The sequence below is a fragment of the Theropithecus gelada genome, chromosome 14 (assembly GCF_003255815.1).
Source record: "Theropithecus gelada isolate Dixy chromosome 14, Tgel_1.0, whole genome shotgun sequence".
Lineage (NCBI taxonomy): Eukaryota > Metazoa > Chordata > Mammalia > Primates > Cercopithecidae > Theropithecus > Theropithecus gelada.
The window spans coordinates 8,611,467-8,626,018 of record NC_037682.1 but is presented as its reverse complement, the minus strand read 5'-3'; the positions used below and the strand labels follow the sequence as shown (position 1 = coordinate 8,626,018).

At 48.8% G+C, this 14,552-nt stretch overlaps 1 protein-coding gene and 1 pseudogene across 6 annotated transcripts in view; both read left to right on the top strand.

Annotated features, from left to right (window-relative positions):
• The first annotated feature begins 113 nt into the window (after positions 1–113).
• SF3B2 (splicing factor 3b subunit 2) overlaps positions 114–14,552 on the top strand; it is an 18,042-nt gene continuing 3,603 nt past the window's right edge. The window contains exons 1-19 of one of the 6 annotated variants that reach the window (XM_025355558.1): positions 114–1,107; positions 1,263–1,309; positions 1,617–1,694; positions 3,734–3,973; positions 4,197–4,244; positions 5,486–5,603; positions 5,904–6,010; positions 6,362–6,458; positions 6,625–6,716; positions 7,138–7,353; positions 7,510–7,647; positions 7,824–7,904; positions 8,080–8,307; positions 8,880–9,029; positions 10,314–10,403; positions 10,516–10,623; positions 11,636–11,743; positions 12,034–12,176; positions 12,262–12,363. In XM_025355558.1, coding sequence (XP_025211343.1) covers positions 975–1,107; positions 1,263–1,309; positions 1,617–1,694; positions 3,734–3,973; positions 4,197–4,244; positions 5,486–5,603; positions 5,904–6,010; positions 6,362–6,458; positions 6,625–6,716; positions 7,138–7,353; positions 7,510–7,647; positions 7,824–7,904; positions 8,080–8,307; positions 8,880–9,029; positions 10,314–10,403; positions 10,516–10,623; positions 11,636–11,743; positions 12,034–12,176; positions 12,262–12,363 — 2,324 coding nt within the window. In that variant the 5' untranslated portion in view covers positions 114–974. Of the gene's footprint in view, positions 1,108–1,262; positions 1,310–1,616; positions 1,695–3,733; positions 3,974–4,193; positions 4,245–5,485; positions 5,604–5,900; positions 6,011–6,361; positions 6,459–6,624; positions 6,717–7,137; positions 7,354–7,509; positions 7,648–7,823; positions 7,905–8,079; positions 8,308–8,879; positions 9,030–10,313; positions 10,404–10,515; positions 10,624–11,635; positions 11,744–12,033; positions 12,177–12,261; positions 12,364–14,552 lie in introns of all 6 variants that reach the window. The other 5 variants (XM_025355556.1, XM_025355555.1, XM_025355554.1 and 2 more) reach the window with 5 other exon arrangements.
• On the top strand, positions 1,734–1,814 carry LOC112607521 (annotated as a pseudogene).

Genomic DNA, 14,552 nt, shown 5'->3' with positions numbered 1-14,552 from the left:
GGGCGGCAAGGTGGGCCCCCAGTGCAGGTGCGGCTGAGGGAAAAGGGGCCTGAGTTTATTTTTGAGACTAAAAGACACAAATACTGTCACCAGAAACATTGTTCCTTTTTCCCAGTAATCATTTATTGGGCGCCTCTTGAACGGCAGGTGATGCGAGACTGAAAAAGATCAAGTCCCTGCTCACATTTTTGGGATGCAGGTAGGAAGAAAGGGCAAGAAAGACTTATCAAACGGTGGAGATTCGAATGTATTATGGGAACTCTAAGAAAGGAAAGGAAAGCAGGAGAAAGCTTAGTGAAGACGACATTTGAGCCGGCTTGGAAGGTGGAAAAGGGGGCTTTAGTGTCGCCCTTCCCCCAGGTCGGCAGCTGGAGCTCAGCCCGGGCGGGCCCGCTCCTCTCCCGGCTCGGATCCCCTTTCAGCCCATTCATCCGGGCCTGGGCCGGGGGTGGGCGGGCAGACAATCAGACACTGTTTTATCCCGGGCATTGGCTCTAGCCTCCCGCTTGGCGCCCGCAAGGAGCCGCCGGGGAAATGAGTCTCTCGGGACTCCCTGGGAGCGTAAGAGTCCGAGGCTCTGACCGGGGAGCCGGGCCGGAAGGCTTGACAGCCTGCGCTCCCGCAGGTGAGGCGCAGAAAACACTCCCTCGGGGCAGGGCCAGCCTTCCCCGCAGCCCCGCCCTCCGGCCCGCCGCCGGCCTTCTGGGCCGTAGTCTGGCGCAGGGCCCGCAGAGACCGAGACCTGCGCACTACAACTCCCAGGAGGCCTAGCGACCAGACGGTCGAGGGGCCACTGGAAAAAGGGGCGTCTGCGGCGAATCCCGTCGCCTAGCGTACCGCAGCGGGTGGGCCTCCGTGCGCGTCGCCTCCCAACCAGAGAGGACGTGGCGTACGGCGCCGCCGGAAGTTCCGGAAAGTGGGCCCAGAGTCCGGCCCGAGTTTCCGGGTTGGTCGCGCGCCTTGCTGCGGCTAAGATGGCGACCGAGCATCCCGAGCCTCCCAAAGCGGAATTGCAGCTGCCGCCGCCGCCACCTCCAGGCCACTATGGCGCCTGGGCTGCCCAGGAGCTTCAGGCCAAGTTGGCAGAGATCGGAGCTCCGATCCAGGGTGAGGAACACAGAAAGTCGAGGGACCTTTACGGGCCTGCGGAGAAGCGGAGCCTGGTTACCCGGGAGACCCGGGCGCGAGGGGCGGAGGCGGGCCGCTGGGGTCTGACCTGGCCGGGCTTGCCTGCTCCATTGATCGTGTACTTTGCCCCGCAGGTAATCGCGAGGAGCTGGTGGAGCGGCTGCAGACCTACACGCGCCAGGTAGGTGTTGGCGGCGGGACGTCAGGATAGGCCGAGCTTCTCCAGGAGACCTTATATACCCCATCACGGCTCGGTCTTCATTCTTTCTTTATGTCGGCACAGCAAGGCGGAGGCTTGCCCTTTTTGGCTTGTTCTTGCCTTTGCCAGCTTAGTTGTAATTTCTTGTATCTATCTTGGTCCTCTTCAGTGCCCAGCCGGAGCGCTGGCAGACAGGCACTGGATACGTTTTGTTAAATGAATTGGGAGAGATCGTCGATGAGTGAAACAGCTAGTTTTGGACTGACCTAGAGTCCTTTCTCTTTTGCAGACTGGCATCGTGCTGAATCGGCCGGTTTTGAGAGGGGAAGATGGGGACAAAGCCGCTCCACCTCCCATGTCAGCGCAGGTAGGGAGGTTCTTCCATTTTTTAAGATTCTATCTGCTGATCCTTTTGTAGTTCATGAGCATGATGATTCGGTGTTCGCGTGCATGTGTGAGATGTCACAGCCACACATCTCGCCTGACCTGAGTGGGGAATAGAAAGATTCCATCTGTTCAGGGTAGCCCTTCCTCTCACTTGCAGTGTACTTGAGATGCAACTGACTGACTGGGCAAGGAGGTACTGCCATGACAGAATTGTGAGCTCTTCAGTTCTCTCTTTGATGCTGATACTTGCCTCCTTTTCCACTGTCTGCTTCTCCAAATTCTACCTGTCATTCAAGATTCAGCTTGTGGCCAGGTGCAGTGGCACATGCCCGTAATCCCACCACTTTGGGATGCTTAGATGGGAGGATCACTTGAAGCCAGGGTTCGAGACCAGCCTGGGCAACACAGTGAGACTCCTGTTACTACAAAAAATTTTTAAAAATTAGCTGGGCACGGCAGCACATGCCTATAAAGTCCAAGCTACTCTCTAAGCTGAGGCTCAAGGATTGCTTGAGCCCTGAGGTTCAAGGCTGCAATAAGCTCTGGTTGCGCCACTGTACTCCATGTACTCCATCCTGGGTGACAGAATGAGACTTTACTTCTCTGAAAAAAAAAAAAAAAAGGTTGGGGGGTGATGGGGCAGGGGCTGGGAGAGTGTCAGGAAAAATAGCAAATGCACACCAGAATTAATACCTAGGCAGTGGGTTGATAGGTGCAGCAAACTACCATGGCACACATTTACCAATGTAACAAACCTGCACATCCTGCACGTGTGCCCCAGAACTTACAATAAAATAAAATAAAATAAAAAAATAGGGGAAAAAAAAAGAGGCAGGGGATGGTGGCTCATGTCTGTAATCTCAGCACTTTGGGAGGCCAAGGCGGGTGGATTGCCTCTGGTCAGGAGTTTGAAACCAGCCTGGCCAACATGGTGAAACTGTCTCTACTAAAAATACAAAAATTAGCTGGGCGTGGTGGCACATGTCCGTAATCCCAGCTACTTGGGAGGCTGAGGCAGGAGAATCTCTTGAACCCAGGAGGCGGAGGTTGCAGTGAGCCAGTGAGCCGAGATCAGGCCACTGCACTCCAGCCTGGGCGATAGAGCAAGACTGTCTCAAAATAAAAAAAAAAAAGAGAGAGGCAGGGCGTGGTGGCTCATGCCTGTAATCCCAGCACTTTGGGAGGCTGAGGCGGGCGATCACTTGAGGTCATGAGTTCGAGACCAGCCTGGCCAACATAGTGAAACCTCGTCTTTCCTAAAAATACAAAAATTAGCCGGGCATCGTGGCAGGTGCCTGTAATCCCAGCTACTTGGGAGGCTGAAGCACGAGAATTGCTTGAACCTGGAAAGTGAAGGTTGCAGTGAGCTGAGATTGCACCATTGCGTTCCAGCCTGGGTGACAGACTCTATCTCAAAAAAAAAAAAAAAAAAAAAAAATACAGCTTGAATACAAGGAAGCCCGACTTGTCCCTACCCAGCTGGAAGCAATCACCCTCTTCTTTGCCTGCCCCAGGAACAGTTCCCATGTTCTTTTGTGAGACATTGAGAGCTCCCCGATTTGATTTCATACTCCTTGCATTTAGCAGTCATTGGGGTTTGCATTGCCCTGGTACAGTGGTTCCTGTTTATTTAAGTCCTCTCAATTTCCATGTTGCTTCTGATCCAGGATTTGCCTCTTTTTCTCTAAAGCAGTGGCTCTGACCTGGGATCTATTGATCTCTGTGTGTAGGATGAGGAGTCCCTAGATGGCCTCAGAGGTGTCTTTGAGTCTCCTGGAATTGTATGCAGAGTCTATATTCAGGATATCTTTCTGGAGAGAGTGGATAGCTTCTTGTGGTTGGTGCCGGAAGTTAACATTCTCATATCTTTATAGGGCTATGGAGCATTCTCTCTTATGAATTAGGAACTATGTGTCATTTGACTTAGAATCCCAGCTCCTGACTCAAAGTAGATCCCCCAGATATGTGCAGATGAGTAGATAAATGTTTCCTAGTTTTATGATCATATTTTCTCCACAGCTCCCTGGAATTCCCATGCCACCACCACCTTTGGGACTCCCCCCTTTGCAGCCTCCTCCGCCTCCCCCACCACCTCCACCAGGCCTTGGCCTTGGCTTTCCTATGGCCCACCCACCAAATTTGGGGCCCCCGCCTCCTCTCCGTGTGGGTGAGCCAGTGGCACTGTCAGAGGAGGAGCGGCTGAAGTTGGCTCAGCAGCAGGCGGCATTGCTGATGCAGCAGGAGGAACGTGCCAAGCAGGTAGGGCAGGTGGAAGCCCTGGCCTGGGCCTCATTAGGTCCCTGAAGGGGCAGTGGAGCCTTAAGAGAAAGCTGGGTCCTAGAACTAAGGCTTCTGGGAAGGTCAGGACTAAATATTGGAACATGGGCCCTTGACTGGAAGAGGATCTCAAGAAGCAAGAGTTGTGGCAGATTGGCCCGTCGGGTATTGGTGCTGGTATGAACTTGTTTTCTTTTTTAAGCAGGGAGATCATTCGCTGAAGGAACATGAGCTCTTGGAGCAGCAGAAGCGGGTAATACCCCTCCCCCTAACCTTTGACCTCATGGTCCAATCCATTGGCTGTCATTTGTATTGCTTCGAGTGCACCAATCAAGTTTTCCCTGGAGGCTACTTTGTTCCCAACTAAGTACTAGTGTCTTCCAAAGCATTCAATTTTTCTTGAAGTTCAGGAATTGACAGACTATGACCTGTGGCCTGTATGTGCATGGCCTATGAGCTAAAAACAACTTTAAAATTTTTTAAGGATTATAAGAAAACCCAAACAAAAATGTGTACCAGAGTCCATATGGTAATCCATAAAGCCTAAAGTATTTACCTTCCGACCTATTCAAAAAGAGCATGCTGACTTCTGCTCGCCTTACATGACATCATTCTAGATAGGACTCTGGGTAATTGAGTTATTTGTATTGGATTTAGACAAAATAGGACTGTAAGTCTGGGAATGTTACATAAGATGTTTGGCCCCAGAGGTGCGTTGCATTAGTCATTACGCAGTGGATTACTCAGGAGTATTAAAAACTGAGCGTTAAAAGCAACAAGTATGAGCTGGGTGTGGTGGCTCACACCTGTAATCCTAGCACTTTGGGAGGCTGAGGTGGGCAGATCGCTTGAGCTCAGGAGTTCGAGACCAGCCTGGCCAACATGATGAAACCCTGTCTCTATCAGAAATACAAAAATTAGCCAGGTGTGGTGGCGCATGCCTGTAGTCCTAGCTACTTGGAAGGCTGAGGTGGGAGGATGGCTTGAGCTGGGGAGGCAGAGGTTGCAGTGAGCTGAGATCATGCCACTGTACTCCAGCCTAGGCAACAGAGCCAGACCTTGTCTCAAAAAAAAAACAACAAAAAAACCACAAGTCTCAACCTGTGGATAAAGTACTGTCTTTGCCCAGACTGTGCTGGATCTTGAGGGGTAGATATAAGAAAAGAGCTCAAAAGTTTCTAATGTATCTTTTGGGGAAGAAAACTCTCTGAAAAGTAGAAGGCACTGTTTGGCTCAATATGAAATTCCCTGCTAGGAACCAGAAGTTTCCTGGGGTTTTCCTTGGTGTTATTTCTAGGGATTTTCCGTTGTGATGAGAGAGCTCCTCCATTTGGATTAGCAGCCTGGAAGTGTGGGGGTGGAGGGGATGTCAGCACCCAAGGGGTTTGTGATTGTTCTCCTTGGGCCCATTACCCGGCTGAAAGAATGCATTTGCCAGGGGCTGCCTGCCAAACGAGTTTTCAGGCAGTGTCTACTCCCACTTCCCTCCCCTAGGCAGCTGTGTTATTGGAGCAGGAACGACAGCAGGAGATTGCCAAGATGGGCACCCCAGTCCCTCGGCCCCCACAAGACATGGGCCAGATTGGTGTGCGCACTCCTCTGGGTCCTCGAGGTGAGACCCTGGGATGGAGGGGAAGAGCAAGAAAAGTGATTTAGACGTTTTTAAAAAGACTTTTAAAGTATCTATCACATTTAAAAAGAGCATATATAATAAACATACAGTTTAATGGTTTTTTACACACTGAACACACCCGTACAACCAGCACCTGGACCATGATCAGCACCCCGAAAGCCCCGCCACACGCCCCCCTCCCCGCAGGTTCACCATCGCCCTTTTAGCAAGGGAGGGAATTTTGTATGTGAGTGTTTTGTCTCTTTTTACATTGGATTTCTTTTTCCCGTCTCTCAGTAGCTGCTCCAGTGGGTCCAGTGGGCCCCACTCCTACAGTTTTGCCCATGGGAGCCCCTGTTCCCCGGCCTCGTGGTCCCCCACCGCCCCCTGGAGATGAGAACAGAGAGGTGAGACTTAACGATTTCCTCCTAGGTATAAGAGAGTGGTAGTTTAGGAGGGGACTATTTTTGGATTTTTAGAGAAGGGTTCTGTGAGAAGATGGGGGGACTTAAATTCCTGGGGGTAGTGGGGAGCCGTACTTATTTAAACTAAGGGTACAGCAGAGGGATTGGGGAGACATTACTGAGGCAGAGTCTTGGGGTCCCTCTGAGGAACACTGAACCTCACTGAGCCCAGTTGGTGTTGCCCACTCTCTGCTGCTTACATCACCTGGGCAGCAGCCTTTCTAGTCCAAGAGGTAGAAGCTGGTGGGAAAAGGGCACTGTGATTCGCCTTCTCTGACTGGTTGTCTCTGGCAGATGGATGACCCCTCTGTGGGCCCCAAGATCCCACAGGCTTTGGAGAAGATCCTGCAGCTGAAGGAGAGCCGCCAGGAAGAGATGAACTCTCAGCAGGGTGAGTGCCAGGCGTCCTGAGGCTGTAGCCACAGAACCTGGAGAGGCTGAGCTGAGTCCTCGTCCCTCTGTCCCTTTCCCTTGCCTCTTGGTAAAGGCAGGTTACTGTGAATGAGTGCAGGGTGCAGTGGCACCATGAAGACTCGTTACCACCTTCTTCCTTACAGAGGAAGAGGAAATGGAAACAGATGCTCGCTCATCCCTGGGCCAGTCAGCGTCAGAGACTGAGGAGGACACAGTGTCCGTATCTAAAAAGGAGGTAGGGGTTGGAGCTGAGTCTGGAAGGAAAGGCAGGAGATGGGACTTGGGTACGGAAATAACACAGTTTATAAGTGTTCAGTAAGTAATAGCTTCTGTTTTGTGCCAATTTCCACCCTCAGCATCTTACAGATATTTTTCATTTAATTGCTTTTGAGTTTCAAGTACTATGCATGCCTACATTTTACAGCTGAAAAAGCTGAGGTTCTGAGAAGCACAGTAATTTACCCAAAGGCACACAGCTTGTGAGTGGCAGAACTTTGGAGTCTGCCTCCAAGGCCCCTTCGCAGCCACTTCATGAGATGGCCTCCGAAAAGCCTGACGGTTGAGCTGTGGGGGAGACCAGGGGAGGAGTTTAGGGGTTGGGGTGCTGGCACAGTGCTTGGATTCCCTGACCCAGCTGGTTTTCCTCCTCCTGACAGAAAAACCGTAAGCGCAGGAACCGAAAGAAGAAGAAAAAGCCCCAGCGGGTGCGAGGGGTGTCCTCTGAGAGCTCTGGGGACCGGGAGAAAGACTCAACCCGATCCCGTGGCTCTGACTCCCCAGCAGCTGATGTTGAGATTGAGTATGTGACTGAAGAACCTGAAATTTACGAGCCCAACTTTATCTTCTTTAAGAGGATCTTTGAGGCTTTTAAGGTACAAGGAGAGCGTGCTCGGAAGGGGCGGTGCCAAACAGGGAAGGGGCTCAGAGGTGGGTGCGAGGCAGCAGTGAACAGGCATGTTTTTAGTGCTGGCTTTAGGAACTGGGAAGGGGCTCAGAGGGCAGGGGTTTCACCTTGTCTGCCTCCTCAGCTCACTGATGATGTGAAGAAGGAGAAGGAGAAGGAGCCAGAGAAACTTGACAAATTGGAGAACTCTGCAGCCCCCAAGAAGAAGGGATTTGAAGAGGAGCACAAGGACAGTGATGACGACAGCAGTGATGATGAGCAGGTCAGGCCCAACCCTCCTGGTGGGAAGCAGGGACTCTGGGCACAGGTGACTGAGATGCATCCAGAGAGGGACCATGGTGAACACTTGCAGAGCTTTGGGGGCTTAAGTTTGGGGTGGGTTGGGCAGTTTCATTCACATCTGAGTCCTGCTCAAAAGAGGTGATTGTTCTGTTCTAGGAAAAGAAGCCAGAAGCCCCCAAGCTGTCCAAGAAGAAGTTGCGCCGAATGAACCGCTTCACTGTGGCTGAACTCAAGCAGGTAAGCCCTGCAGGCCCTGGATCCCAGCTGGGAGACCACCTGGGGAGCCAGGGAGGTGAAAAGGAGTTCTTTGAAGGAGGTGTGAGTGATTTGGGTTTAGGTCCTTTGAGGAAGAAGAGCTTCAGAACTGAGAAGTCGGGGCTCTCAAGAACATGCATTACTATGTGTTTTCCAGCTGGTGGCACGGCCCGATGTTGTGGAGATGCACGATGTGACAGCGCAGGACCCTAAGCTCTTGGTTCACCTCAAGGCCACTCGGAACTCCGTGCCTGTGCCACGCCACTGGTGTTTTAAGCGCAAGTACCTGCAGGGCAAACGGGGTATTGAGAAGCCCCCCTTCGAGCTGCCAGACTTCATCAAACGCACAGGCATCCAGGAGATGCGAGAGGCCCTGCAGGAGAAGGTGAGAGCCTGGCAGGGCTCAGACCTGCCCTCGGGTGTCCCCATCCTTCACAGCAGTGTGCTTCAAAATGGGAATATGGGTTGAAACCAACCTACCACCTACTTGTTACTTGTCTAATTATCCTTTTGTTTTCCTTCTCTGCTCTTCTTCCCCTCTGCCTTCACTTTGCCAGCTCACCTGGTGACTCCTTTCTCAGATGCACTTTGTGGCTAGGGATTCATGGTGGTTGTGTAACTTCTTAATTTTAAAGCTTTTAGTTAAATGCTCTGAACTCAGGAGGTACAAAAGAACACGAGGATGTCTCTGCCTTCCAGAGAAATGATGAGATTCATCTCTTGATGAGATGGTTTAAAAACTAGTTATTGATATACACAGCTGAGGCTGATATTGTGTAGTCTGTTTTGTTCAGTATGGATTATGTAATTTTGAAGGGTTTGAGCAGGAAGGATTTTGGTGACTTTCGGGGTGAGATAATTGAGGCTTCCCTTGATCTCTTTTGGAGTTGGGAGCTGGATTCTCTACATGAATTTGGTGAGTACTTGTTAAGGCTTGTCTTCTGCCATTCTCTACAGGAAGAACAGAAGACCATGAAGTCAAAAATGCGAGAGAAAGTTCGGCCTAAGATGGGCAAAATTGACATCGACTACCAGAAACTGCATGATGCCTTCTTCAAGTGGCAGACCAAGCCAAAGCTGACCATCCATGGGGACCTGTACTATGAGGTTTGGGAGGGGGCTGGGAGAGGTCAGGCCGGGCCTTGGGGTTGAGACTGTCTAGGGCTTTTTTTTTTTGAAACGGAGTCTCACTCTGTCGCCCAGGCTGGAGTGCAGTGGCGCGATCTCCACTCACTGCAAGCTCTGCCTCCTGGGTTCACGCCATTCTCCTGCCTCAGCCTCCCAAGTAGCTGGGACTACAGGCGCCCACCACCGTGCCTGGCTAATTTTTGTATTTTTAGTAGAGACGGGGTTTCACCATGTTAGCCAGGGTGGTCTCGATCTCCTGACCTCGTGATCTGCCCGTCTCGGCCTCCCAGAGTGCTGGGATTACAGGCGTGAGCCACCGCGCCTGGCCTTTTTTTTTTTTTTTTTTTTTTTAAATATGAGGTCTCACCCTGTTACCCAGGCTGGAGTGCAGTGTGCAGTAGTATGATCTTGCTTCACTGTAGCCTCTGCCTCCTGGGCTCAAGCAGTCCTCCCATCTCAGCCCCCCGAGTAGCTGGGACCACAGACACACCACACCCAGCTAATTTTTTGTATTTTTGGTAGAGACAGGGTTTTGCTATGTTGCCCAGGCTCGTCTCAAACTCCTGAGCTCAAGTGATCCACCCGCCTCAGCCTCCCAAAGTGCTGGGTTTACAGGCATGAACCACCGCACCTGGCCCAGGAGGGCTTCTGAAGCAATTACAATAGTTCCTCAGCCTTAGAATTGCCCATTGACTACCCTTGGATGAGATGGAATTTAAATGGAGGTCCTATTTGGAGGAGAGATGCAGATCTGGTGGCTTCTTTCCCTGATAGACTCTTTATATCCTGTCTTAGAAGTGATAATGGTGGTGGGTGGTTTAGGGATGGAGGGGCCAAGGGACAGTTGCTTTTAGGAAACTTTTAATATTGGGGGTGGTAGAGAAGTTTTTTTTTTTTTTTTTTTTTCCTGATCCTTGAAATTGTAGTCCGTTTGATGTCATGGAATTTATGAGGTGGAAGAATTTTGCAGATCATCCTGTCGAGTGCCCTCGTTTTACAGATGAGAAGGCAGGTCCTAACGTTGGCTGTGTTCTCATAGTGGGTTATTGACAGCACTGGGAGTCTGGCCTGGTTTTTATTCCTTCCCCGACTTTGGCCAGGGAAAGAAGTGATGAGAATCAGAGTGGGAGCCAGGTAGCCCTCACTGGGATTTTATATCTGATGTGGGTTAGGTCTTCTCGCCTTTGTTTTCACGTCCTCTTGCCATTGTGCTCCCACTGAGTGTCTGGGTCTGCAATGTAGCATGCACTGTTTTTCCCTCAGGGGAAGGAGTTCGAGACACGACTGAAGGAGAAGAAGCCAGGAGATCTGTCTGATGAGCTAAGGATTTCCTTGGGGATGCCAGTAGGACCAGTGAGTGTCAGTTAGCTGTCTGGGGAAGCAGCGAAGTGGGTGGGGATTGGAGCGGAAGGCAGTGACAGGGATAGGGTTTGGCAGATGGTATCCTGGTCTTTTTTTCCTGCAGAATGCCCACAAGGTCCCTCCCCCGTGGCTGATTGCCATGCAGCGATACGGACCACCCCCATCGTATCCCAACCTGAAAATCCCTGGGCTGAACTCGCCCATCCCTGAGGTGAGCATTGTCCTTTCATTCATTCTTGGCTGTTTCTGCTTTTGAACTGGAAGGTGATTTTTTTGTTTTCCTTCTCTAACTCCACCATGTGTTTCTTTATTTAAAAAAATTTTTATTGACACATAATATTTGTCATATACCATGGGTATGTGTGGAAAAAACAAGTAATGGTTTTTGTTTTTTAAAAAACTGACATGCTCATCATAAAATATTCAGTCAGAATTGACAAGTACAAAGATGAAAGCAAGTCACAATTTTACCACTCAGAAATAGCCAAATTCACTATTTGGTGAATGTGTTTCCAGATATGTCTCTGAATATAAGAATGGCCAGAGAGAAATAATTTTATCTTAGCCAGATGTGGTGTCTCAACACCTGTAATCCCAGCACTTTGGGAGGCTGAGGTGGGAGGATCCCTTGGGGCCAGGAGTTTAAGACTAGCCTGGGCAACATAGTGAAACCGCACCTCTACTTTAAAAAAAAAAAAAAGAAAAGAAATAATTTTTTTTTTTAGTTTCACTTCAATCTATCAGAAATAATTTTATCTCAAGAATGTCTTCAAATTTATTCTTAAAGTAAGCATTAAAAAAATTGACAGATAAGAGTCATTAAAGTAAAAAAGTAGTATTGTTAAACTTTAGATAGAAACTTCACCCCTTAAGATAAATAGATTCTGAACAAGCTAGCCTTCCAAAGTTAGGAAAACTCAGTAAGAAATTGAAGTCATGTTTTCAATGTACGTATTTTGGTTTCAGACAGCAGAGACTCTGCCATGACAGAAGAGGTTATTAGCATACTTTCTGCCTCCTGTCTCCTTATCCTGTTGCCTCCAGATTTTAGTTGTTTATTAATTTTGGTTTCTAATGCTTCATAACATTTAATTTTATTCTGCAGTCATAATTTTCGGAGTTCCCAAGTGTCAGCTCTGTACTTTTGAGTGTGCCTTTTCTCTAGGGCTTCAGAATTTCTTTTGCAGCTAAGGAGTGAACTGATTGTGCTCACTGTCTTGCAGAGCTGTTCCTTTGGGTACCATGCTGGTGGCTGGGGCAAACCTCCAGTGGATGAGACTGGGAAACCGCTCTATGGGGACGTGTTTGGAACCAATGCTGCTGAATTTCAGGTATGGGCTATGTACTGGCGATCTTGGTTTTACTTAACATCATGAAGGTTAGAGATTGTTGGTTTATAGCTTCATTATCAGGGAGTTGCGTGTTCTGACACAGCAGAGCCTGGAAAAGGGCAAACATTTTCCCGAGATGTTAACGCAAGCCCCTCACTGGAATTTGAGCTCTAGGTAGGTAGGGATTATTGTCTGTGTGTTGACTCTTAACACCCCTTCAGCTTAAAACAGCCTGGTACATGATAGGTACTTAGAAAACATTTGTTGACTGATTAAGTGATTTCTTTCAGACCAAGACTGAGGAGGAAGAGATTGATCGGACCCCTTGGGGGGAACTGGAACCATCTGATGAAGAATCCTCAGAAGAAGAGGAAGAGGAAGAAAGTGATGAAGACAAACCAGATGAGACAGGCTTTATTACCCCTGCAGACAGGTGGGGGAAGCAGAGAGTGCCTCTTGGAAATGGCTTATCTTTGGGGGCCTTCTCTTTACTCCAGAGCTTGTTCCTCTCTTCACAGTGGCCTCATCACTCCTGGAGGCTTCTCATCAGTGCCTGCTGGAATGGAGACCCCTGAACTCATTGAGCTGAGGAAGAAGAAGATCGAGGAGGCGATGGATGGGTGAGGGTGCCAGACAGGGCTTCACTTTCCGTTGGCTGATTGGCTGACCGTTGTTCCTTTCTCCCCCATCCCTTTTTAAAAAATTATTGAACCAACTCTGCCAGGCGATACTCCAGGCAGGGAGGAGTCAGCAGTTAAGGTAAACTGGTAATCAGAGAACAAGATACTTTCAGATGTAGATAAGGATGCTCAAGCAGAGGAAACTGGGTAATGGGATGGGGTGGCAGGGAGGCCTTTGGGAAGGCCTCACTGGGGAGGTGGTGCTTGAACTGAGACCCGAATGGAAAAGCGCCAGTCACAGGATCATCTGGATCAGAAGTAACAGTAAGTGCAAGCAAGTGCAAAGGCCCTGAGACAGGGATGCGCTAGTATTTTGAAGCTCCATTTTTAGGTACTTGAATGTGTGGTGTTGTTAGGTCTTCATGAATTGACCCCTTTATCATGAAATGACCCTCTGTTTATCCATTCTGCTCTTTGTTCCCTTTTTCCTGTTTTTATACCTTCTTTTGGATTACTTGAACAATTTCTATGATTCCATTTTATCTCCAGTGTTGGTTAATTAGCTGTTAAGTTTTTGCTTTGTTATTTTAGTGGGTGCTCTGGGGTTTATCGTAGATCATGTCTATATCAGGATCTAGCTTCTCTTGATGTCACACTGCTTCCAGATGGCATTAAGAGCCGCCATAGTGTACTTCGCTCTCCGCCCAACTTTGCACTGTGTTATCATGTATTTACATGTTATAAATCCTGTACTGTATAGTTATTATTTTTGTTTAAATGGTCAGTTATCTTTTAGGGAGGTTTAAATAAGAATCATGCATGAAGCCATGTAGTTACCATTTTTGTTTCTTTCATTTCTTTGTGTAGATACAGGTTTCTATCTGATATCATTTTTCCTCTGCCTGAAGGGCTTCCTTTAATGTTTCTTAAGTTAGGGGTCATGGTGGCTTACGCCTGTCATCTCAGCACTTTGGGAGAAGGCTGAGGTGGTAGATTGCTAGAGTCCAGGAATTTTGAGACCAGCCTGGGCAACATAGTGAGACCCCATTTCTACAAAACAAACATTTCTTACATTGTGGGTCTGCTGGTTTTGAATTCGTTCAGCTTGGGTAGTCTTAAAAATTCTTTATTCGGCCTTCATTTTTGAAAGATCTTTGCCAGGTATAGGATTCTAGGTTGACAATTTTTTTTCTTTCAATACTTTTTTTTTTCTTTTTTGAAATGGAGTCTCGCTATGTCACCCAGGCTGGAGTGCAGTGGTGTGATCTTGGCTCACTGCAACCTCCACCTCCTGGGTTCAAGCGATTCTGCTTCAGCCTCCTGAGTAGCTGGGATTACGTGTGCATGCCACCACATCCAGCTAATTTTTATATTTTTGTAGGGATGGGGTTTTGCCATGTTGCCCAGGCTGGTCTCGAGCTCCTGGCTTCAAGTGATCCACCTGCCTTGGCCTCCCAGAGTGTTGGGATTATAGGCGTTAGCCACCACATCAGCCTTCTTTCAGTACTTTTAAGATGTTGCTCCAGTGTCTGTCTTCTTTCTTGCATTGTTTCTGGTGAGAAAGCTGCTGTCATTCTTACGTTTGTTCCTGTGTACATAATGTGTCATTTTTATTTGGCTGTTTTTAAGATTTTATCGCTAGTTCTAACAATTTTTTTTTTTTTTTTTTTTGAGGCGGAGTCTCGCTCTGTGGCCCAGGCTGGAGTGCAGTGGCCGGATCTCAGCTCACTGCAAGCTCCGCCTCCCGGGTTCACGCCATTCTCCTGCCTCAGCCTCCCGAGTAGCTGGGACTACAGGCGCCCGCCACCTCGCCCGGCTAGATTTTTGTGTTTTTTAGTAGAGACGGGGTTTCACTGTGTTAGCCAGGATGGTCTCGATCTCCTGACCTCGTGATCCACCCGTCTCGGCCTCCCAAAGTGCTGGGATTACAGGCTTGAGCCACCGCACCCGGCCTAGTTCTAACAATTTGACTGCAATGTGCCTAGGTGTAGTTTCCGAGTGTTCCTTTGCTTGGGGTTTTTAAAGCATCTTAGATCTGGGTTTTTAGTTTTTATTAATTTGGGGGAAATTTTGGTCATGATTTCTCCAAATATTTTCTCTGTTCCCTTCTCTTTCCTCTCACCTTATTCCTCTGTTAAGTTGTCCCACTGCTCACTGATGCTTTTCTTTTTTTTTTTTTTTTTTTTTGA